This window comes from Gossypium arboreum, chromosome 2, assembly GCF_025698485.1.
Source record: "Gossypium arboreum isolate Shixiya-1 chromosome 2, ASM2569848v2, whole genome shotgun sequence".
In the NCBI taxonomy this organism is placed as follows: domain Eukaryota; kingdom Viridiplantae; phylum Streptophyta; class Magnoliopsida; order Malvales; family Malvaceae; genus Gossypium; species Gossypium arboreum.
This window is the reverse complement of record NC_069071.1, coordinates 99,618,257-99,641,281: the sequence shown is the minus strand read 5'-3', so window position 1 is coordinate 99,641,281 and position 23,025 is coordinate 99,618,257. Positions and strand designations below refer to the sequence as shown.

The 23,025-nt window shown below is 32.8% G+C and overlaps 1 protein-coding gene across 1 annotated transcript; it reads right to left on the bottom strand.

The window, feature by feature from the left end:
* Nucleotides 1–9,800: 9,800 nt before the first annotated feature.
* Nucleotides 9,801–10,610, bottom strand: LOC108467236 (peptidyl-prolyl cis-trans isomerase). The gene has a single exon (XM_017767826.2). It carries the CDS (start codon nucleotides 10,509–10,511, stop codon nucleotides 9,990–9,992), a length of 522 nt encoding a protein of 173 aa, XP_017623315.1. The 5' UTR covers nucleotides 10,512–10,610; the 3' UTR covers nucleotides 9,801–9,989.
* Between the last annotated feature and the right edge of the window lie 12,415 nt (nucleotides 10,611–23,025).

Here is a 23,025-nt window from a genome sequence, read left to right as displayed (position 1 = left end):
AGTATGATTCATGCATGTTGCATGGTAAGTAAGATTTAAGCTTTGGATATGTGTGTATATTTGGATATAAGCCACTTGAGAATTGCCCTTGCACCTACATGAATATATGTTTGCACATGATGTATTGGTATGACATATATACTATTTCAAGTGTATATTTGCTTGTGATGATGTTTCGGTTATGAAGTAAATGAGAGAGGTGTATTGAGCTACGATATGTAATGCGTTAGTAGTAAAATGTATGCTATTTTTGTGTGGTATTAAGTGTATAATTGGCCTCAACATGGACATGTATATTCGGCCACATGAGGGGAAATTGGTGTGCATGCATTCGGTTAGAGGCAAGCATATTGATGCCTATTCTTGGCTTAGAAAATTCGCTAAGAGGAATATTAACTAATGTGTTGAGTTCGATTCATGATTTCGTACATATGCGACTTTGATGCCTAATGAGTATATATATTGACTAAGTACCTTGAATTCCTCTTTCGATGCTCAAATGATTAAATCGATTTATTTGTCAAATTAAGCTCAAGAGCAAAGGGGAGCTAAATCCGATAAAGGGAAGGAAAAAGTAGTCGAGTAGCCGTCGAAATCGCTCGACAACATCCAAGGTAAGTCTTCGAGTAATGACCCTACTTGAATTATATTGAAATCATGCTCCTTGTGTGTGTGGCTATTGAGCCGAAATTCTAAAGGTTTGATAAATATTTTGTGTTAGAGCCTTAGTAACGAAAATGAATTATGGATGTGTCTTGATTATTGATATATGTGTAAATGAACATTGGAATGATATCCGGCTAAGTCCCAAGGCAATTATGCTAGTAATTATATCCGGCTAAGACCAAGGCATTCGTATGAAGTTGTTATATCCGGCTAAGACCAAGGCATTTGTGCAAGTTACCAAATCCGGGTTAAGACCGAAGGCAATCGTATGAATCACTATAACCGGCTAGGTCCCAAGACAATCGAGCGAGTCGCTATATCCGGTTAAATCCAAGGTACGTGATTCGAAGTGAGCAATCTTGCTGTAAAATTTCAGTTTATACACTTGTGAAAATTCCAGCAATGAGGTATGTTTGTATGTGCTTGAATTAGTTGAGTCCTTACAAGTAAGTATGCGCCAGTTGATAAACGAGCTACCGCCTTTGGCTAAGTTGTTCTTTTGTGTATGAACATAAGGGTCGGTAATGTGAAATAAGTATGATTATGGGAATGTGTATTAATAAAGTGATTCATTTAGCCATGTGAATGTAATCGTTAGTCAAAGCTGATTCCATTGCTTGAGACTTACTAAGCATTAAAATGCTTACCCAGTTGCTTTGGCTCTCTGTTTTATAGGTTTCGCTCGTTAGCTATCGGATTCGGGATCAACGAAGTCGAAGTCATCCACACTATCAAAGCCCCCTTTTGGTACAATTTTGGTTGAGCTTTGAAATGGCATGTATAGGACTACCCTTTTGTTGCGTTTTAAGTACTTTTGTGATGTATGTGTGTACGACCATGCGAAAATGGCTCGTAAAAGTGGAGTATGGCATTAGACCATTTGTGCTTATGTATATATGTATGGTTTTATGATGTGACTACGGACTGAATGGAAGTGTGAGCAAATGATCAGCCATTGGAATGGCTAAAAATGATTATATGTGGACCTATGTATGACAAAACTCTAGTTGGTCCATAGAAACCACGAAATAGGTAAGGTTTACCTGAAAAACAGATGCTGACAGCAGCAGTGGTGTGGATTTGAAAAATCACTAAAAATTATAGGAATGGAATTAAATAGTGAATAAATTATTTAAATGAACTTTGATGAATCTACTTTCATATGGAAGAAACGAAACGATCATATGAATTATATGTTAAGAGATATTAAAGTTCTCGTGAAACAGGGCCAGAACGGTTTCTGGATCCCCTATTCCGACTTTAGAAATTCATTGTAAATTAACCAGAGATAATTAGGAGTCATTCCATATATGTATAGATTCCTCTCTGAGTCTGGTTTCTATAGAAACAAACGGAATCAGTATTGAAGCCCTGTACAGGGAGATATCCAATTCGTAACGCACGAAGGTCAGTGTAGTCGATCCCTGCAACAGGGGAGACTTTAACTAATAAACTGTACTAATTGGATCGACCAAAAATTCTAGAAAAAAATCTGTAGATGGAAATATGAGTCTAGTTTCAGGAAAAAATTACGAAACAAATTTTCGAGCTTTGAAACTCAAGATATGATTTTTAAGGCGACACTGATGCAGTAACCAGCTTGTCTGGAAATTTCTAAATGGACTGTGAAGATAGTTAAACTAAGTTTGTGTGCACCTTGTGTTCGATTCCGGTAACGGACTCGGGTACGGGGTGTTACACACTTCCTCTTCCAATTCACCATTTAAAAATGTAGTTTTTACATCCATTTGGTGAACAACCAAATTATATATAGATTTGAGTGATATTAAGAGTCTAATTGTAGCAATTCTTGCTACTGGAGCATAGGTATCAAAGTAATCAATACCTTATTTTTGTGTAAAATCTTTGGCTACCAACCTTGCATTAAATTTATCAATGGTTCCATCGACCTTCATTTTTTTTTTTGAAGATCCATTTACAACCTATTGGTTTAGAACCCGGTGGAAGATCAAATAAAATCCAAGTTTTATTTCTTAAATATTGAATCCATCTCATCATTTATTGCTTCTTTCCAAAAAGCAGTGTCTTGAGATTTCATTACCTCTTCAAATGTAATAGGATCAAATTCCGTATTATAACAATAAGGTATTTTATTGCGTATACTTTCACCTTTTCCTTTTACAAGAAACATAATGAAATCTGGTCCAAAATCTTTGACCTTTTTAATCCTCTTACTTCTTCTTAATTCTTAACAAGATTTATCATTATTACCAATTTGTTCCAATAGAATCTCATTCTCATTTGAAGAATGAATCAATTGTTGTGGCTGTAATTGTCTTGAAATAGAAATAAATCTAATTTCATCAAAAATAGCATTTCTTGATTCAATAACAGTATTAATTGAAATTGAATCATTTGGTTCAATTACCATGAACCTATATGCCTTGCTATTATATGCATATCCTATAAATATGCATTCAATTCCTCTTTCACCTAACTTTTTACGTTTAGGTGTTGGAACTTTGATAATAACTCTACAACCCCAAACCTTCAAATAATTAAGGTTTGGTTTCCTTTCCTTCTATTGTTCATAGGGGATTATTTTAGTTTCCTTATTAAGAACTTTATTCAATATATGACAAGCTGTTAGAATAGCTTCTCCCTAAAAACCTTGTACAAAACTTAAATATGATAACATTGAATTTACCATTTCAGTCAAGACTCTATTTTTCTTTCAACTACACTATATTGTTGTTGTGTGTAAGGGGTTGAAAGTTGATGGACAATTCCAATAGATTCAAAATAACTTAGATTATAGTATTTTCCACCTCTATCCGATCTTAAGCACTTGATAAATGATTCACACTGAAGTTCAACTTCAAATTTATAAACTTTAAATTTATCAAGCGCTTCATCTTTTGAATGCAATAAATATACATAACAATATCTAGAACAATCATCAATAAAACTAACAAAATATTTCTTTCCACCTAATGTAGGATTATTATGCATGTCACATAAATCATTATGTATCAAATTAAGCAATTTTGTTTTCCTTTTAACCTTAGGGAAAAGGTTTCTTGTAATTTTAGTCAACATACATGTATTGCATTTTTCAATATTATTATTAAATACAAGAATTAAATCTAACTTATTCATGACATTCAATTTTCTATAATTCAAATGACTTAATCTATAATGCCATAAACAAAAAGATTCAACGATATAAGTAGAAATAGTATTTTATTCTTATTAACAATATTAAGTTTGAACATACTCTCATACATATATACCATTTCCCTACAAAAATTCCTCCCTTAGACAAAATAAACTTATCTACCTCAAAAACAAGTTTTAAACCAAACTTATTTAATAGACTTCCAGACACTAAATTTTTCTTAACTTCTGGTACATAATATACATCATTTAAGGTTAAAACCTTTCCAGAAGTGAATTGTAGTTCAACAGACTCTTTGCCTTTGATTGCTGCAGTGGAAGAATTTCTCATGTACAAGACATTGTCATTTTCACATTGTGTGAACTTTGTGAACATACTTTTGTCTTTGCAAACATGTTTGGTTGCTCCGATATCAATCCACCATGTATTATCATCTTGTGCCATATTAATTTCGGATATCATTGCAACGAACTTCTCATTATTATCAGCCTAAGATGATTTCTTCTTTAAAAATCGACATTCATTCTTGAAATGACCCGGCTTACCACAATGATAGCATGAACCCTTTTGTTTCTTTTTGAACTTAGGTGCTCTATCAGTCTATTTGAACTTTTTCTTGAATGGTTTAGTAGTCTGTACTTCCTCCGTAACATGCACTTTGATATTTTCAGAATTTAAGTTCTGATCTTGCTTTTGATATTCTTCTTTAATACAAAGATTATTTGCCAAAGCCTCAAGAGATATTTCCTCTTTCTTATGTTTTAGACTTTTTTTAAAGTCTTTCCAAGATGAATGAAGTTTGTCTATTATGGAGGATACAACAATCATTTCATCCATTTTCATATCATATTGCTTGAATTGATTCAACATCTTTTCAATATCATGAAATTGTTCCATAACAGAACGACCATCAACCATTTGATAATTATTGAAAAGAATGACAAGAAATTTCTTACTTGTAACATCTTCAGTCATGTATCTTGTCTCCAATTTGTCCCATAATTCTTTAGCGGTGACCTCGTTTTGGTAGGTGTCGAACAAACCATCAAATAAACCATTCAATATGTGGCACATGCACATGTAATCAGGATTGTCCCATTTTTGCCTTTCTCGGGTTGCAGCAACAGATCCGTTATCATTCTCTTTAGGTCTAGGAGTATCTAAAATATAAGCAATCTTCAAAGTTATAATAAGAAGTGCATTTTTTTCTACCATCGTCGAAAATTGTCACTATCAAACCGATCAAGTTTGACTAATTTGGAAGCCAACTCCCTTAGTGTTCAACTTTCATGTGTTGTGGTAGTCATCATGAAATATAACATTAAAATTGTTAATACAAATCTCCAGTGAGGAAAATCTCGAACACACGAATGGAACTCGAACAGAAAAAGAAGAAATAGAACAAGGCTCCAAGGCGTGTATCAAGCCACTATCTTTAAGGTTATATTCGCCCCCACCTATCTTCGGTGTGCAAATGAGTTCCAAGCAAATTAACCTCGAGGATACAATGAAGCTAATGACTATTTGCATTTTTCACTGATGAGAATAGTCAACTACGAACTGAGCAATGTATAACAAAAACTCAATTTCTACAAAAGATTTCTGCAATAATACTTTATAGAATAATATAATAATATTAGAAAATGAAGGAAGGAAAGAAAGAATATTAGAATTTGTTGGTGTGTTTTCCAAATGAAATTTCATTCCTATTTATATGAATTTTCACAGTTCTTCATAGAGACATCTTTCAATAGGTGTCTTTCGAATAATAATATCTTTAAAATAAACACATTTAATATTATAACTATTTAAATAATATTATTTAAATAGTTATAATTCTTTTTCAAAAATCAAATAATATAACTTTTGATTAATTACACCCATACATTTATAGTTATTAGAACACTATAAATATTTGAAAATGTTCCAACTTTTAGGTTGGTGCCCAAAACGAGCTTGTTCTGTTTTGAGGTTGTGATTAATGATGAACATGATTAGGGATTAATATAGGTGAGGATGATGACTTGGAGACCCAATAGATAGAAGGTCATGCCTGCAGCTCCACTATCGATTCCTAGTTCGATGGCATGATGACGGAGGATGTTAAATCGAGGAGTTTAAAGTAATCGTTATTGGTACTGTTGGTCGTGGGCGAAGGTGGTGCTTAGCTCTCAACAAATTTGGTGAGGATTAAGGAACAAGACCAAACTTATAATATATAAATTATTATTTATAAAATAAAACTAAAAAAAAAGTTTGAATTTGGTTTAGGCTTTGTTTATAGATTTTTAAGGAAATTATTTTATTTATAAAATTATTTATTTGATAAATAAATTTAAGCTAGAAAAAGGAAAGGGTATTTATTTGTAATTTTGTATGCATTTTCATCAAAAAATAAACTTTTAAGTATTTTTTATTTTTAAAGTTTTATTTTTTTAATTCTTAATAATTAAGACTAAATTAGCAGAATGTGTAAAGTTGAGAGTTAAATTCTTGATTTTTAAAATTAGTACCAAATTAATAGAATCTATAAACAATAAAAGTTAAAATTAATATAAGCCAATAAAAACATCAGTCAACATTTAGCTAGTGATTTAAGGGATGAGTGACAAAATATTAAATTTCGATAATATTAATAATTAAAATAAAAATCTTGAATATAAATAACCAAAACAAAAACAGCTAACAATTAATTAACTATTTACATAATTTACTCTATTTTTATTGATTTCACCAACAAAATGAATGCACATAACTCATTATGATAAAGTGATTGACTGAATTTAACTCAAATAAAACCAACTGCTGAAAATTTACCACAAGAGTAAAATTTTAAATAAAATATATCTCATTTATTAAAAAACCTACCACCTAAAATATTATTTTTAGTTTAATAAATATCACCATTCTAAAAACACTCTTTCCTCATAGTAGTATCGATTTTAGTAATATAAAATATCAACAAAAAATAAAATATGGGAACAAAGAAGGAACAAAGAAAGAACAAAGAATCCTCCTGGGAAAGATAACTAAACCATAGTTTTCATATTTGAGCCGAATCAGTCATTCGAATCCTGAGAATCGATCAAGATACAGTCTAATTAGCTAGACTATCGTTGATAAATTGATTGGTTCAATTGATCTAATCCAATTTGTTTAAATAAATCATTAAAAATTCAAAAAAGAAAGTATTAAAATTAATTTGACTGATTTTTATTTGGTTCAATTAGCCCGTACTAGTTCTTGAATCAACCAATCTAATGGCATTCTCTAGATCGATATCTTGATCAATTCTCAATTTGATCCAATTCAAGCATCATTACTTTAAACTAATTAATCCACTAATCGGTACAGATCAGTTGAGCCAAACTAAAAAATTGATTAAAATCGATTTGATTTATTTTAATATTTTTATAAATTTTAAAATTTTATTAAAGGGTAAACTACACCCAACTGTCCCTAAAATTTGTTTAAAAATATATTTTATCACCCCACTTTTTAAGGTTACATAATAGTCATTAACATAATCAAATTGTTATATTTTTGTCACTTGATTGTTTACTTCGTTAAAAAAATAGAGTTGGAACTTAAATCAAAGGGTTAATAGATAATTTGGTCCTGAAGTTAAAAGTTAAAAATTTATTTTTCCATTTTAAAATATTCTTAACAATAATGGTAAAAGAATTTAAAAAAATCTTAGACTAAAAATTATTTTAAAAATCTATAAAAATAATTAAAATTTGTATTTTGAAAAAAATAAAAATATCGTATAAATCTAGAAAATTCATGAAATTGAAACTAAAAATTTTTAAGCAAATTTTATTATATAAAAGAATTTAAAAATATCTAAATATCTAAATAAAAATAATGCTAAAATAATTTAAAAGTTAAAATATTTATTTTGACATTTTAAAATATTCTTAACAATAATGGTAAAAGAATTTAAAAAATCTTATGGTAAAAGAATTTAAAAAATCTTAGACTAAAATTATTTTAAAAATCTATTAAAAAAGTATTTAAATTTTGTATTTTAAAAAATAAAAATATCTAAATATCATATAAATCTAGAAAATTCTTGAAATTAAAACTAAAAAATTTTAAGGAAATTTTTATTATATAAAAGAAGTTAAAATTTTCAAACTAAACCTCGTTTGTGTTCCACCATTGATGAACACATTCAAACATATCAACAACTTCATTTCGTTTTATCCAGAAATTACTTTACAAATTTTGTTTTGTTTTATTTTTTTCTCAAAACCTAAAAACCCTAGCAAAAAACACCTCAATATAAGATGCAGATTCCACTATTAAACCAATTATTACTACTCAAGTTTTTGAGAAACAAAATCTACGTGTGTAGCACTGCTGTTATTCTTGATAATTCTAAAACTTCTACTATCAACTACCTATTTACATGATTTTTTTATAACTATGAAAAAAGGAAAAGAGAATAAATTAAGAAAGAAGAGTGCAAAAGAAAAGAGTAAAATGTTTTATTATATTATCTGATTCTTTGATAAATTTCAATTTTTTGAAATTTGATATTTATTTTTAATTTATAATATAAAGTATCCCATTTTTTTTACTAAACTTATCTTCTTTCTTTTTTTTTCTGTAACTCTAGTTACTAGATTAATTAAATTTTTGAGTAAGCTTCAGTTTTAAAATTTTAAATTTTTAAATTTATAATACAACAAAGCAAATGAAAAATAAATAAGATAAAATGAGTAGTTTTAATTTTTGTGTGTGTGAAAGTTCAAAATAATAATTTTTATGAGATTAGACGTAAAAAATTAGCTATAAAATTCTTATAAGAAGCAATTCCAATGAAAAGGTAGAACAAATTAAATTGGTAAGTAATATCACTCCCAAGGCTTCTAATATAAGATTCTAGAGAAATTAAAAGTTTTTCTTACCGCATTCGATGTGAATTTTTATTTATTGTTACATTTTAAAAAAAAAACTAGCTATTACTCTTTGACTTGAGGCGCACCGTACTTAAAATGTAGAACAAAGTTTAAGAAAATTTATCCTTTTATTTAGGTTTAATGATAAATTTAATCATTAATATTTATATATTGTCAAAATAATTCTAATTGTATTTTTAAATTTTTGAATTTTTTCTATTAAATTTTTCTTTTTTAATTTATTTTTTAACAGATTTAATAAAAGTACCATTAAAAAATTAAAATGATGATATAAAATTTTATATGTAAAATATTTTAATAAGATATAATTTATTATTCAAATAATTCAATAAGATAATTGAGTGTAAAAATAATATAATAAATAAATAATACATTAAATTAAAAAAAATAAGTGTAATTATTTTTAAAAATTAATTCAATAAAAAACTTCTCAATAAATAAATATATAAAAATTAAAATCTTTTAAAAAATAAATATTGAAATATTAAATTTATTTATTAATTTTGTTTGAAAAACAGAAAAAAAATTAAATATATAATTAAATTCATTTTGACAAAATATAAAAAAAATTACTGGCTAAATTTATCATTAGTAAAACACCAACATCTACCGTTTCGACCACCAACCTGGGGAAAAATCGAAGAACCCCAAGGCCAAGCGGTGGTGGGACGCCACATCTCAAACGAGGCTCTATTTCTATCACAAAACAAATAACCTTGTCTCTCTCCACGTATCACCTGCTTTGATTTTTTGCCTTACAGCTGAGGCTGTGGATCAATCTCCAAGGACCCCATCTCCTTCACAAGTGTCTATGTAACCATAATTATTCAAAACAACCCATGAGATTATTTGGATATTTTGTCTTCATCTTCTTAAGTTTATCTGCAAAAATATCTTTATTTTAAAAATCCATTTTCCACAATTGACTAGGTCTAAACAATTTATACCACCGATGACTAAACACCAATGGCTTTTGATTACACAGCACGGAGCGGCCAGTGGGTGAGGTTTCTACTGCTGAGCAGAAACCATTGCAAAAAATTAAAAACACAGGTAGACAGTGATGATTATGATGATGAAAAAGAGTATCTTATTTAATGGTAGTTAATCATAAAAACTACATAAAGCAAGTTCCTGAAAACCACCAAACCCAGTGATGATAAAAACAGCACCATAAAAGAGTCTAAATGACAGACATTAAATATTCTAGACATTAGACAACATCCCAACTTAACACATAGTTCTCTTTTTCTTCTCTAAGAGAGCTGTCCGCAGTCAGCAACAACAACGGGCTTGGAAGTTCTTCCACTGCTAGACCCAACTTTCTCAATGGCTTTCACCACATCCATGCCTTCAACAACTTGTCCAAACACAACGTGCTTTCCGTCGAGCCACTCAGTCTTAGCCGTGCAAATGAAGAACTGAGATCCGTTAGTTCCGGGACCAGCGTTAGCCATTGAGAGAATACCGGGACCAGTGTGCTTCTTGATGAAGTTCTCGTCAGCGAACTTGGATCCGTAGATGGATTCACCTCCGGTACCGTTTCCGGCGGTGAAGTCACCTCCTTGGCACATAAAGTTAGGGATCACACGATGGAAAGAGGAGCCTTTGTAGTGGAGGGGCTTACCGCTGCGGCCGACGCCTTTCTCGCCGGTACAGAGGGCACGGAAGTTCTCAGCAGTGCGAGGAGTGCAATCTGCGAAAAGCTCCATCACAATCCGACCAGCGGGCTGACCACCGATAGTCATGTCAAAGAAGACCTTGGGATTTGAGGCCATGGTGATGATACTAAGATTTCTGAGGAGGAGGAGGAGATTTGAGATATTTTCTGCTTCGATGGGTAGGTATAGGGTTTGGACGGAGAGAGAGGAGATTTTATATAGAAAGAAGAGGGATCTGGACCGTTGAAAGATGGACACGTGGGTTGATCGCGACGGTAAAGATTAACCAGCGTAAGGTATAGTTTTAACTAGAGTTAGTCCATTTGGTAACCGAGGGGTCCCTTGGCTTGGCGGCATATGCTTTTTGTCGGTATTCACGGATTAGTAAAGTAGTAGCTAGTACTGTACGAGTTTAATTTTACTTTTGGTGGGCCTTCTCATTTTTATCACAGTCCATCGAGCAAAAACTTTTTTTTTTTTTTTTTATACCTATACTATTTTTTCCGCTTTAAATTTCAATTTTCTCCTACTGTTTTACCAAATTTGAGTTATTCCTCTCTATATTTTATTTCTCACATGTCAAAATTAATTTCTAAAATTTTAAATCGCATTTTCTTTTTTCTTAAATTTAAATTCGTTTCATCTTAGGGTAAAATGTATTTTTACAATTAAAATAATTTATAATTTTAAAATTTTAAGGATTGAAATAATATTTTTTTTTAATTTTAAAGGAGCTAGGCACTTGCTAGTCCTCTTGGCACCGTTCATGTTATGTAAATTTGATTTTTGCTAATTGATTACATATGTCTGCTAACTTTTATTAGCTCTTTGGATATAAATTATAAATTGCTTATCTTTAGGTCGATAATGATTAACAATATTAGATTAGATTACAAAAAAATTCATAAAATAAAAGGATAAAATTCATAATTAAATATTTCTAGGTAATATAAAATGAAATTTATTAACATTATATTTAAATTTAAAATTTTAATATGTAATCATTTGTATTATGTTTATGTGTTATATCAATAAAAAAAACCATATCATAGATGATCCAAATGTAAGAAAAAAAAAAGCTAAGAGAAAACTAAGAAAATGGGGTTGTAGTTGAGGTTAATTCCTACACCACCAGCAATCCCGCAGGTTTACTAATAATTAAAAAATTTCACAAGGTATGAGATGAGATGCGGGGCAGCGGGAAGCCACTCTTCCGCTTATTTTCCTTTCTTTGTTGCTTTAAATGATGCGGCTTATTTTCATAAATAATAAGCTATCACTAAAAGATATTAATAAGTTAAAACTCAAAAAGACTGATTTAGACCTTAGAGAGAGAGAGAGCGACACTGCTTCAGACATGGAGCATGCTAGGTAAAAATCCATTCTCTAATCCTTTTCAAATTTTTAATTTTAAAAATAAATAAATTCATTATTTTTAAAAGATTAAAATAATTTAAGCTTTATCAAATTTGAAAGTGATAATTAATTACAATCTTCTATTATTAATAAATTTAATCTTTAATATTTATATATTTTTGTCATATTGACTTTAATTTTAAAACGTTCAACAAATTTAATATTAATATTTACACAATTATACAAATGTAGCAAAATGAATTTGTGAAATTAGAATCAAATTAATAAATTTTATAAATTTTATGAGTTAAATTTATTATTAAACCAACTAAAATTATATTTAATTAATTATTCTACACAAAGATTAAATGGCTATAATTTATATGAAAGAGATTAGTTTATTCTTTAAAATTGAGAAATTTGTAATAACGGACCCCCTGCCTCACAAAGCTTATTTTAGCATCTCGTGTCTGCAAAAAAAAAAACATATATTATTATAATATTGCAGTTAGCTTCTCGATGAAACCTATGGTGTCCCTCCAACCACCCTTTATGCTCTGCTCTGCTGCTTTTGCTTGGGAATGGGCGTTAGCATGAAGTAAAATATGTGATTGGTTAAGCAGAAATGAATGATAGATGCCAATCTAGGGGGACGAATATGCCTTTGATTTTCACAGGGAAAGATAATCTTGGTTGAATAATCATCTTACATGTATGTAGAGGTTTGTGATTGCGATAAACAGACAAAAAATGAATAGAGATAGGATGATGAGTTAGTTGGGATGCCATCAACAAGTAAAACCCTCTGGTAGTCTTTGGCCCAATAAACAAACATGGGCTAACAAAATCAACCCCCGCCTTCTGATTGCTTCTTTCTATTGGGTCTGCCCTCTCTTTTAACTTAATTAACCAACAACACTCCACATGAATATTAACATTAATTATGTTTTAATAATTTTATTTTAAGTGATTAATGTAAATTATCATTATGTGATATCAGAATTTCTATATGAGAGGTTGTAGATTTGAAATTAAATATTTGCAGGAGTCTTAGGTTTAAAATTAGAGACGTGCAAGATAACAAATCCTTGCATAAATGGTACACACAGGACCAATTGTCCTGATAAAGCCATTTTTAAAAAAAAAATTACAGAAATGAGTCAATTTTTTCAAAAATGACTAGAATGGTCCGTTTTCACAAAAGCGCACTGAGCTGGTGTCGTTTTCAGGGAAAACGCAAAAAAGCAGGTTCAGCTTAGCCCTTTTTTTGCTAATGTCAAGTAAAACGCGCTTACGTGGAAGTATTTTTTGTAAAAAACATCCATGTGGGCATGCTTTTGTCTGTGCTCCAACGGCTATTTGAACTAGCCATTGGACCCCTAACGGTCCCAAAAAAAATTATAAAACCCCCCAACACAATTTTCACAATTTCTCCTCTAATTTCTCAAATTTCTCACAATTCTCAAAAAGCTCTCAAATTATTATCCTAAATTCTATTTTTATCTAAGTTAATATTTTTATTATTTTTTATTGGTAATTCCAAGAATAGTATTTTTATTAAAAATTTGTTCATGTTCAATTTAGCAATAGTCGGGTCCCTAATCCGTCTTGATGACAAGCACATCTTCGTCAATCAATTGCAAATGGTAAGAATAAATTTTAAATTTAAAAAATTTTAATTTTTTTATTTCATAGTTATAATTGAACTTAATATTTTTTATAACTGTTTCATGTAAATAGGTGGAAGATCGAATTTTGCAATGTCATATTCGTAATCTACTTGGTCTTCCATCACCATTGATCGAAACATACTTGAGGGAAGTTGGTGTTTTTCTATGTGGCCTACTTAGGCTGGGGCATAAGTTGGACCCGAAACTCATAAGTACGTTGGTGGAGAGGTGGAGACCAAAGGCGCACACATTTCATTTTCCATGCGGTGAGTATACTATCACTCTAGAGGATGTGCAGTAACAGTTAGGTTACCCGTGGACGAATCGGTAGCCACCGAGTCTATTTAGTCTGCTAATTGGGGGACCGTCTATTACAAACTTTTGGATTGTTGGTGAGTGTACTATCAATTTGGATTATTGGTCATCCATCACCGATGTGGTACATGCCGAGGCCATCACATTTCCAAATGACGGTGATGCATACGATAATGTATAGGCCATCTATGCATGAGGCATCGACAGAAAGTCCACTTGTTATCCCATCGGCTTATGGGTCTTACTCCCATTCGCCCTAGGTGACGCAGACACTTCCGACATATTTGTTTTATCAAGGTGGGTCATCTTCCCAACCACCTAGGTATAGACTGAAAGTTGCACGAATGCAAAGATTTACATCGACCGAAGGTAAACCTCGACAACCATAACCTCAGCTAGAAGCTGAACATAGAAGGAATCCAGCGCGTAACTGTCGATCACCTCAATGTGGCACAGATTCTGATCAGCATATGCACTGATGAATTGTAAATTGTATCACTTAAATTAATATATGTAACAACCCGATTTAGGGCCAAAACGGAACAGTGGTTTTGAAACCACGAATACGAGGTTGAAAAAAAATTATTTTAATTAATTTTTAGTGTTTATATTATGATTGCATAATTGTGTGAAAATTTCGTTGCGAAATTTCATCGATTGGGTGTTTAATTTGACGTTTAGGACTAAATTGAAATAGGTGAAAAATGTGTGTGTTCTAGTTCATAAAGTACTTGAATGAAATGGGGGTTTTAAGTAGAGGTCCTTAAATGGAAATTAGACCATTATACTTTATACGGACAAAAAATTGGACATGGATGGATTTTTTAGAAAGTTTAGTAGTAAGGGCATTTTGGTCATTTGTATATTAAATGAAATAAAATGGAAAAAATAACACAAAAATGTGTTAAATGAAATAAAATGGAAAAAATAACACAAAAATGTGTTCATCTTCATTTAGCTTGGCCGAAACTTGCATGTTGTCCATAGCTAGGGTTTGTTTCAAGCTTTCAAGCTCAATTGTAAGTGCATTCAATCCCCATTTTTAATGTTCTTTACATTTTTGAAATCCTCGTAGCTCGGTTTACCTATTTCTACCATTATTTCGAGTTAGGGTTTATGTTTAAAAATTTACCCATGAATGATATGCATGTATTTTGATGTTTGATGGTAGTATATGAATGCTTGAGGTTAGGAGAATGATCTTTTCTAAGCGATTTTTAGCGAAAACGAGCAAAACGGAATAACCGGTAAAAATACTTAATGCTCATAAGTGCATGTTAGAGTGAGATTTTGATGTTGTCATAGAAGAGAAAAATGTTCAGCATGTCATAAAAACATAAGAATAAGGGCTGAAATTAAATTTCCGAGCCTAGGGGCAAAATTGTAATTTTGTAAAAGTTAGGGGACAAAAATGTAATTTTTCCATAATGTGATTTTTGGATTGAAATAAATAGTATGAGTGTTAAATGAGCTAAATGTGTTGTTATAGATCAAGAAAGGCGTGGAATCGACCTCGAACGGGGGAAGGAAAAGGTTTTGGACTAAATTGCAAAATTTCCATATTTTGCACCGAGGTAAGTTTGTATGTAAATAATACATTAACTTCATTTAAATTTTTATATTTCAGCCTATTTTATATATTTTAGTTGATTTTGAATCATAAATCGACTATTGGAAGAATGGAAATAAGTAATAGCGAGAGAAATCCCAGTTGAACTTTCGAAAAGATTGAATAATATAGATGAAACGTAGCTAGGTCACATGTATGGTGCTGAGTGCACATCATGTGTACAAGAGAGCTACGAGATACTATGTAGTAGCTAGGTCGCATGTGTGATATTGGATGTATCCCATGTAGACAAGAGAGCTACGGGAGAGGATAAATGTAGCTAGGTCGCATGTGTGATTCCAAGTGAAGGACACCATGTAGACAAGAGAGCTACGAGATAAATTGGCTAGGTCACATGGGTGGTACTAAGTGTTCACCATGTGTACAAGAGAGCCGAATTATATGAAATATGATGGTGGGGCTGTGTGCTGAAACCATCAAGTATCGAGGATTGATCCGAATTGTTCAACGAGATGGTTTTATGGTGACATTGTAATCATGGACCTATACTTGTGATGTATGAAATGTGGTGAAAATGAATTGTGATATGCATGTTAAAATGAGGTTAATACAAAGAAAGTGTGAAAGAGTGAATTAGCAATAATACTGTTTTGGACAGTTGCAGTAATGTGAATTTGAAAAATCACAAAAAATAGTAAGAATTTAATTAGAGGCTTAATGAGATATGAAATTAAATCTTAATGAGTCTATTTCCATGTAAAAGAAACATAGAAAGTAAAGAAACTCTATATTTTGAGATATTATATTTGAGTGTGACTCGCTCAGAATGACTATGTGATCCACTATTCTAAATTTGAAAAATCATTAAAAATTGTATAAAACAAATTAATAAATATAGTTTATATGTCTAGATTCCTTATTGAGTCTAGTTTTAAATGAAACAAATTTAATGGCTATTTGAATTGTTTACTGGGAGAAATTCAATTCGTAGTGAACAGAGGTCAGATCAGTCAAGCTGTATAACAGGGGAAATTTTAACTAATAAACTGTACTAATTGGCTGGACCAAAAATTCTAGAAAAAATTTAGTAAGAATTAATATGAGTCTAGTTTCAGGGAAATTTTACGGATTTGAATTTTGAGTTTTGTAACTCGAGTTATGATTTATTTAGTGAATATGATGCAGGAGAGATAGCTTGACCAAAGTGGAGTAAATTGTGAAATTAAAAGTAGATACACTTGAGTTATTGTGTAAACATAATAAATTCTTTATTCATTATTTATATACTTGCTTACTAAGCTATAAGCTTACTTTTTTTCTCTCTTTTGTCTTATAGTGTCGTCCAGCTTGCACAGGAGCCAAGGATCGTTGAAGATCTGCCTACACTATCAATACTTTTGGGTATTTGAACTGAACATTTTGAATTATGGCATGTATAGTAGACTTAGTTATTTAGTTACGTGTCATAATTGCCTAGGTTTAAAATATTAATTATAATATTTGACCGATTATTTTGTACGAAGCCTTTGAAATTGGCTAGTATTGTTAAAGGCATATGTTATAATGATTCATGATCTAATTGCACGCCATATTTTTGTCTCAGTTTTATTTAATAGTATGTACTTGATTTGTTAATACCTCATATCCTGTTCCGGCGACGGATACGGGTAAGGGGTGTTACATTTAGTGGTATCAGAGACATGGTTTAGTCGGTTCTCGGACTAATAAAGTGTGTGTAAAAGTCTAGCTATACATGCTATAAATATACTGTAATAGTGTGGTGACTCCTGATTATTCTAAACTGTATTTTATTTTAATATAGTAATGGATCCTGACGGAACTGCGGCTGATGCTGCTGCTAGTAATGCGTCGGCTCCCGCACAAGGGACCGTGCCTGTAGAAAGTAGACCTGAGACATTGAGACAGGGAGATGAGGCTCGGGATGCCTTTCTCCAAATGATTAACAATTGGTATACTGAGTTTATTCGAGCAAATCTAAATGCTCAACCTCCTCCACCCCCTCCCATACCTCAGACGGTTCCTGTAGCTGCTCAAGGCATAGATTTGGTAAGAATGAACAAGCCTCTGGTTAACAAGATTCGAAAACAAACGGCCGAAGAGTTTAGAGCAAAGATCGATGATGATCCCGAGAAAGCGGAGTTCTGGCTTGAAAATTTTACCCGTGTATTTGATGAGCTCTCATGTACACCCAAGGAGTGCTTAAAGTGTGCTGTATCACTTTTGAGAGATTCAGCCTACCATTGGTGGAAGACTTTGGTAGTAGTGGTGCCAAAAGAAAGGGTTACTTGGGATTTCTTCCAGGAAAAATTCAGAAAGAAATACATAAGTCAGCGATTTATTGATCAAAAATGGAAGGAGTTCCTTGAATTGAAGCAGGGCAAGATGTCTGTGGCAGAGTATGAACATGAATTTGTAAGACTCAACAAGTATGCCCAGGAATGTGTGTACACCGAGACCATTATGTGCAAAATGTTTGAGGATGGGCTAAATGAGGACATTAAAGTGCTTGTGGGAATTTTGGAGCTGAAAGAATTTGTAGTATTGGTTGACCGAGCTCTCAAAGCCGAAGAATTGAACAAAGAAAGAAGAAAAGCTGCTATTGAGGCTCGGGATGCCAGAAAGAGGCCGATAAGCAAGTCATTTCAATCTCAATCAAAGAGGTCCAAAGAGACAAACCCTCGAATGACAGTTTCAGCTGGGGATTCACACAGAGGTCGTGGTAGGGCATATTCGGGGTCTAAAGCTCAAGCTACTTCAGTGGCAAGTGTGGGTAATGTGCGATCTAGAAAGTCCGAATGTCAGCAATGTAGCAGGCAACATTATGGTGAGTGTTGGGGAAACGAGCGAGCTTGTTTCAGGTGCGGTTCTAGCGAGCATTTTATCTGAGTGCTAGACAGAGTACTACCGCTAGTAGAGGTAGACTACCGAGAAATACTAGAAGTGGAGCTAGCAATAAAACTGTAATGAAAGATTCAGCGGCGAGATCAGAAGCTAGAGCGCTTGCTAGAGCTTATGCCATACGTGCCCGAGAGGATGCATCATCTCCCGATGTGATTACTGGTACATTTTCTCTCTATGATACTATTGTTATTGCATTGATTGATCCCGGGTCTACTCATTCATATATTTGTATGAATTTAGTATCTAATAAGAAGTTGCCTGTTGAGTTTACTGAGTTTACGATTAAAGTGTCGAACCCCTTAGACCAATATGTGCTAGTTGATAAGGTTTGTAAGAATTGCCCATTAATGATTCAAGGTCACTATTTTTCGGCTAATCTGATGCTGTTACCATTTGATGAGTTTGACGTTATTTTGGGAATGGACTGGTTGACATTGTATGATACCAAAGTAGATTGTAAACAGAAAACACTAGAGTTGAAATGTGAAAATGGTGAAATTCTGTGGGTTTAAATAGATGAATCAAATAAATTGCCTATGGATATTTCGCACATGTCTGCACAGAAATACACGAGGAAAGGGTGTGAAGCTTATCTAGCCTTTGTAATGAATACTAAGTTGTCTGAATTGAAGCTTGAATCAGTACCGATAGTCTATGAATTTCCAAATGTATTTCCAGAGGAATTGCCTGGATTGCCTCCGAACAGAGAGATATAGAGTTTGTCATTGATTTGTTGCTGGGGACTGCACCGATCTCGATTGCCCCATATAGAATGGCTTCGACTGAATTAAAAGAATTGAAGGCTCAGTTGCAAGAGTTAACAGACAAGGGATTTGTGAGATTGAGTTTCTCTCCCTGGGGTGCTCCTGTATTGTTCGTAAAGAAGAAGGATGGCTCAATGAGGCTTTGCATTGATTACCGTCAGCTCAATAAGGTGACTATAAAGAATAAGTACCCGTTGCTGAGGATTGATGATTTATTCGATCAGTTAAAGGGGGCCACAGTGTTTTCAAAGATCGATTTGAGGTCCGGTTACTACCAGTTGAGAGTTAAGGAGTCGGATATGCCGAAAACCGCCTTTAGGACAAGGTATGGACATTATGAGTTCCTTGTGATGCCTTTCGGCTTAACAAATGCTCCAACTATATTTATGGACTTGATGAACCAAATCTTTTGGCCATATTTAGATAAGTTTGTAGTAGTGTTTATAGATGACATTCTAATTTATTCTCGGGATGAGTCTGAGCACGTCGAACACTTGAGAACCATATTGCAGATCTTGAGAGAAAAGAAACTATTTGCTAAGTTTAGTAAAAGTGAGTTTTGGCTTCGTGAAGTCAGATTTTTGGGACATATAGTCTCAAGCGATGGTATTCGGGTGGATCCGAGCAAGATTTTCGCGATCGTTGATTGGAAACCGCCAAAGAATGTATCCGAGGTTAGAAGCTTTTTAGGCTTGGCCGGGTATTATAGACGTTTCGTCGAGGGATTTTCGATGATTGCCTCTCCTATGACTAAGTTGCTGCAAAAGAATGTTAAGTTTGAATGGACTGATAAATGTTAGCAGAGTTTTGAAAAGCTGAAAGCACGATTGACTGAAGCACCAATTTTAGTACAAATTTGAGCCGGGAAGGAGTTCGTAATTTATAGTGATGCATCATTGACAGGCCTTGGATGTGTGTTGATGCAAGAGGGTAAAGTGGTAGCTTATGCCTCAAGACAGTTAAAACCACATGAGAAGAACTATCCTACATATGATTTGGAATTGGCCGCTATTGTTTTTGCCTTGAAGATCTGGTGACATTATTTGTTTGGTGAAAAATGCCGAATTTTTACTGATCACAAAAGTTTGAAGTATTTGATGAATCAAAAGGATTTGAATCTGTGACAGCGGAGATGGCTTGAATTATTGAAGGATTATGAGCTAATGATTGATTATCATCCGGGAAAAGCGAATGTGGTTGCTGAAGCCTTGAGCAGGAAATCTCTTTTTACTTTGAGAGCCATGAATACGGGGTTAGCATTGTCTGATGATGGGTCAATATTAGCAGAGATAAGGGCTAAACCGTTATTTCTCCAGCTGATTTGTGATGCTCAAAAGAACGATAGTGATTTGCAAACCAAGAGAACTCAGTGTGAATCGGGTTACGACTCAGATTTTCGAGTTGGACCAGATGACTGTTTGATGTTTCGAGACAGGATATGTGTACCGAAAAATGATGATTGATTCAGAAAATATTACATGAGGTGTATATTGGTTGTTTGTCAGTTCACCCTGGTAGCACAAAAATGTATAATGATTTAAAGAAGTTATATTGGTGGCCAGGCATGAAAAGGGACATTTTTGAATTTGTAACCAAGTGTTTGATCTGTCAACAAGTAAAAGCTGAGCATCAAGTGCCTTCAGGATTACTCCAACCAGTAATGGTGCCTGAGTGGAAATGGGATAGGATTACCATGGATTTTGTAACTGGTTTGCCTCTGACTCCTAAAAAGAAGGATGCTATCTGGGTAGTGGTTGATAGGTTAACAAAGTCAGCTCACTTTATACCTAAGACGCACCGATTACTCACTTGATAAATTAGTGAATTATATATTTTTGAAATTGTGAGGTTGCACGGGGTACCTATGTCTATAATATCAGATAGAGATCCGAGGTTTACCTCGAGATTCTGGAAAAAGTTCAAGAAGCTTTGGGCACAAAATTGAACTTTAGTACCGTGTTTCATCCACAAACAGATGGTCAGTCGGAAAGAGTAATCCAAGTACTCGAAGATATGCTTAGATGCTATGTTTTAGAATTTAAAGGCAGTCGGGAGAAATATCTACCTTTGGTTGAATTTGCCTACAATAATAGTTTTCAGTCAAGTATACAGATGGCACCGTACGAAGCCTTGTATGGTCCCAAGTGTCAGACTTCTTTATATTGGACCGAACTTAGTGAGAAACAGATTCACGAAGTTGATCTAGTTAAAGAAACTGAAGAGAAAGTAAAAGTAATTCATGATTGCTTGAAAGCTGCTTCAGATCGACAAAAGTCATATGCAGATTTAAAAAGAAAAGAGATTGAATTTCAGGTGGGTGATAAAGTGTTCTTGAAGGTGTTACCATGGAAGAAGATTCTGAGATTTAGCCGAAAAGGCAAGTTGAGTCCGCGTTTTATTGGGCCGTACGAGATTATTGAGAGGATTGGACCAGTGGCATATCGGTTGGCATTACCAGTAGAATTAGAAAGAATTCATAACATGTTTCATGTATCAATGTTGCGACGTTATCGTTCTGATCCTTCACATGTGATTTCTCCAACAGAAATTGAGATTCGATCGGACTTGACCTATGATGAGGAACGATTAAGATTTTGGCTCAAGAAGTGAAATAGTTGAGAAAGAAAAGCATAGCTTTAGTGAAAGTGTTATGGCAAAGACATGGAGTATAAGAAGCTACGTGGGAATCGGAGGAAGCCATGAGAAAACAATACCCAAACCTTTTTACCGGTAAGATTTTCAGGGATGAAAATCCCTAAAGGGGGGAGAGTTGTAACAGCCCGATTTAGGGCCAAAACGGAACAGTGGTTTTGAAACCATGAATCTGAGGTTGAAAAAAAATTATTTTAATTAAGTTTTAGTGTTTATATTATGATTGCATAATTTTGTGAAAATTTCGTTGCGAAATTTCATCGATTGGGTGTTTAATTTGACGTTTAGGACTAAATTGAAATAGGTGAAAAATGTGTGTGTTCTAGTTCATAAAGTACTTGAATGAAATGGGGGTTTTAAGTAGAGGTCCTTAAACGAAAATTAGACCATTATACTTTATATGGACAAAAAATTGGACATGGATGGATTTTTTAGAAAGTTTAGTAGTAAGGGCATTTTGGTCATTTGCATATTAAATGAAATAAAATGGAAAAAATAACACAAAAATGTGTTCATCTTCATTTAGCTTGGCCGAAACTTGCGTGTTCTCCATATCTAGGGTTTGTTTCAAGATTTCAAGCTCAATAGTAAGTGCATTCAATCCTCGTTTTTAATGTTCTTTACATTTTTGAAATCCTCGTAGCTCGGTTTACCTATTTCTACCATTATTTCGAGTTAAGGTTTATGTTTAAAAATTTACCCATGAATGATATGCATGTATTTTGATGTTTGATGGTAGTATATGAATGTTTGAGGTTAGGAGAACGATCTTTTCTAAGTGATTTTTAGCGAAAACGAGCAAAACGGAATAATCGGTAAAAATACCTAATGCTCATACGTTCATGTTAGAGTGAGAATTTGATGTTGTCATAGAAGAGAAAAATGTTCAGCATGTCATAAAACATAAGAATAAGGGCTGAAATTAAATTTCCGAGCCTAGGGGAAAAATTTTAATTTTGTAAAAGTTAGGGGGCAAAAATGTAATTTTTCCATAATGTGATTTTTGGATTGAAATAAATAGTATGAGTGTTAAATGAGCTAAATGTGTTGTTATAGATCAAGAAAGGCGTGGAATCGACCTCGAACGGGGGAAGGAAAAGGTTTTGGACTAAATTGCAAAATTTCCATATTTTGCACCGAGGTAAGTTTGTATGTAAATAATACATTAAATTCATTTAGATTTTTATATTTCAGCCTATTTTATATATTTTAGTTGATTTTGAATCATAAATCGACTATTGGAAGAATGGAAATAAGTAATAGCGAGAGAAATCCCGGTTGAACTTTCGGAAAGATTGAATAATATAGATGAAATGTAGCTAGGTCACATGTATGGTGCTGAGTGTACATCATGTGTACAAGAGAGCTACGAGATACTATGT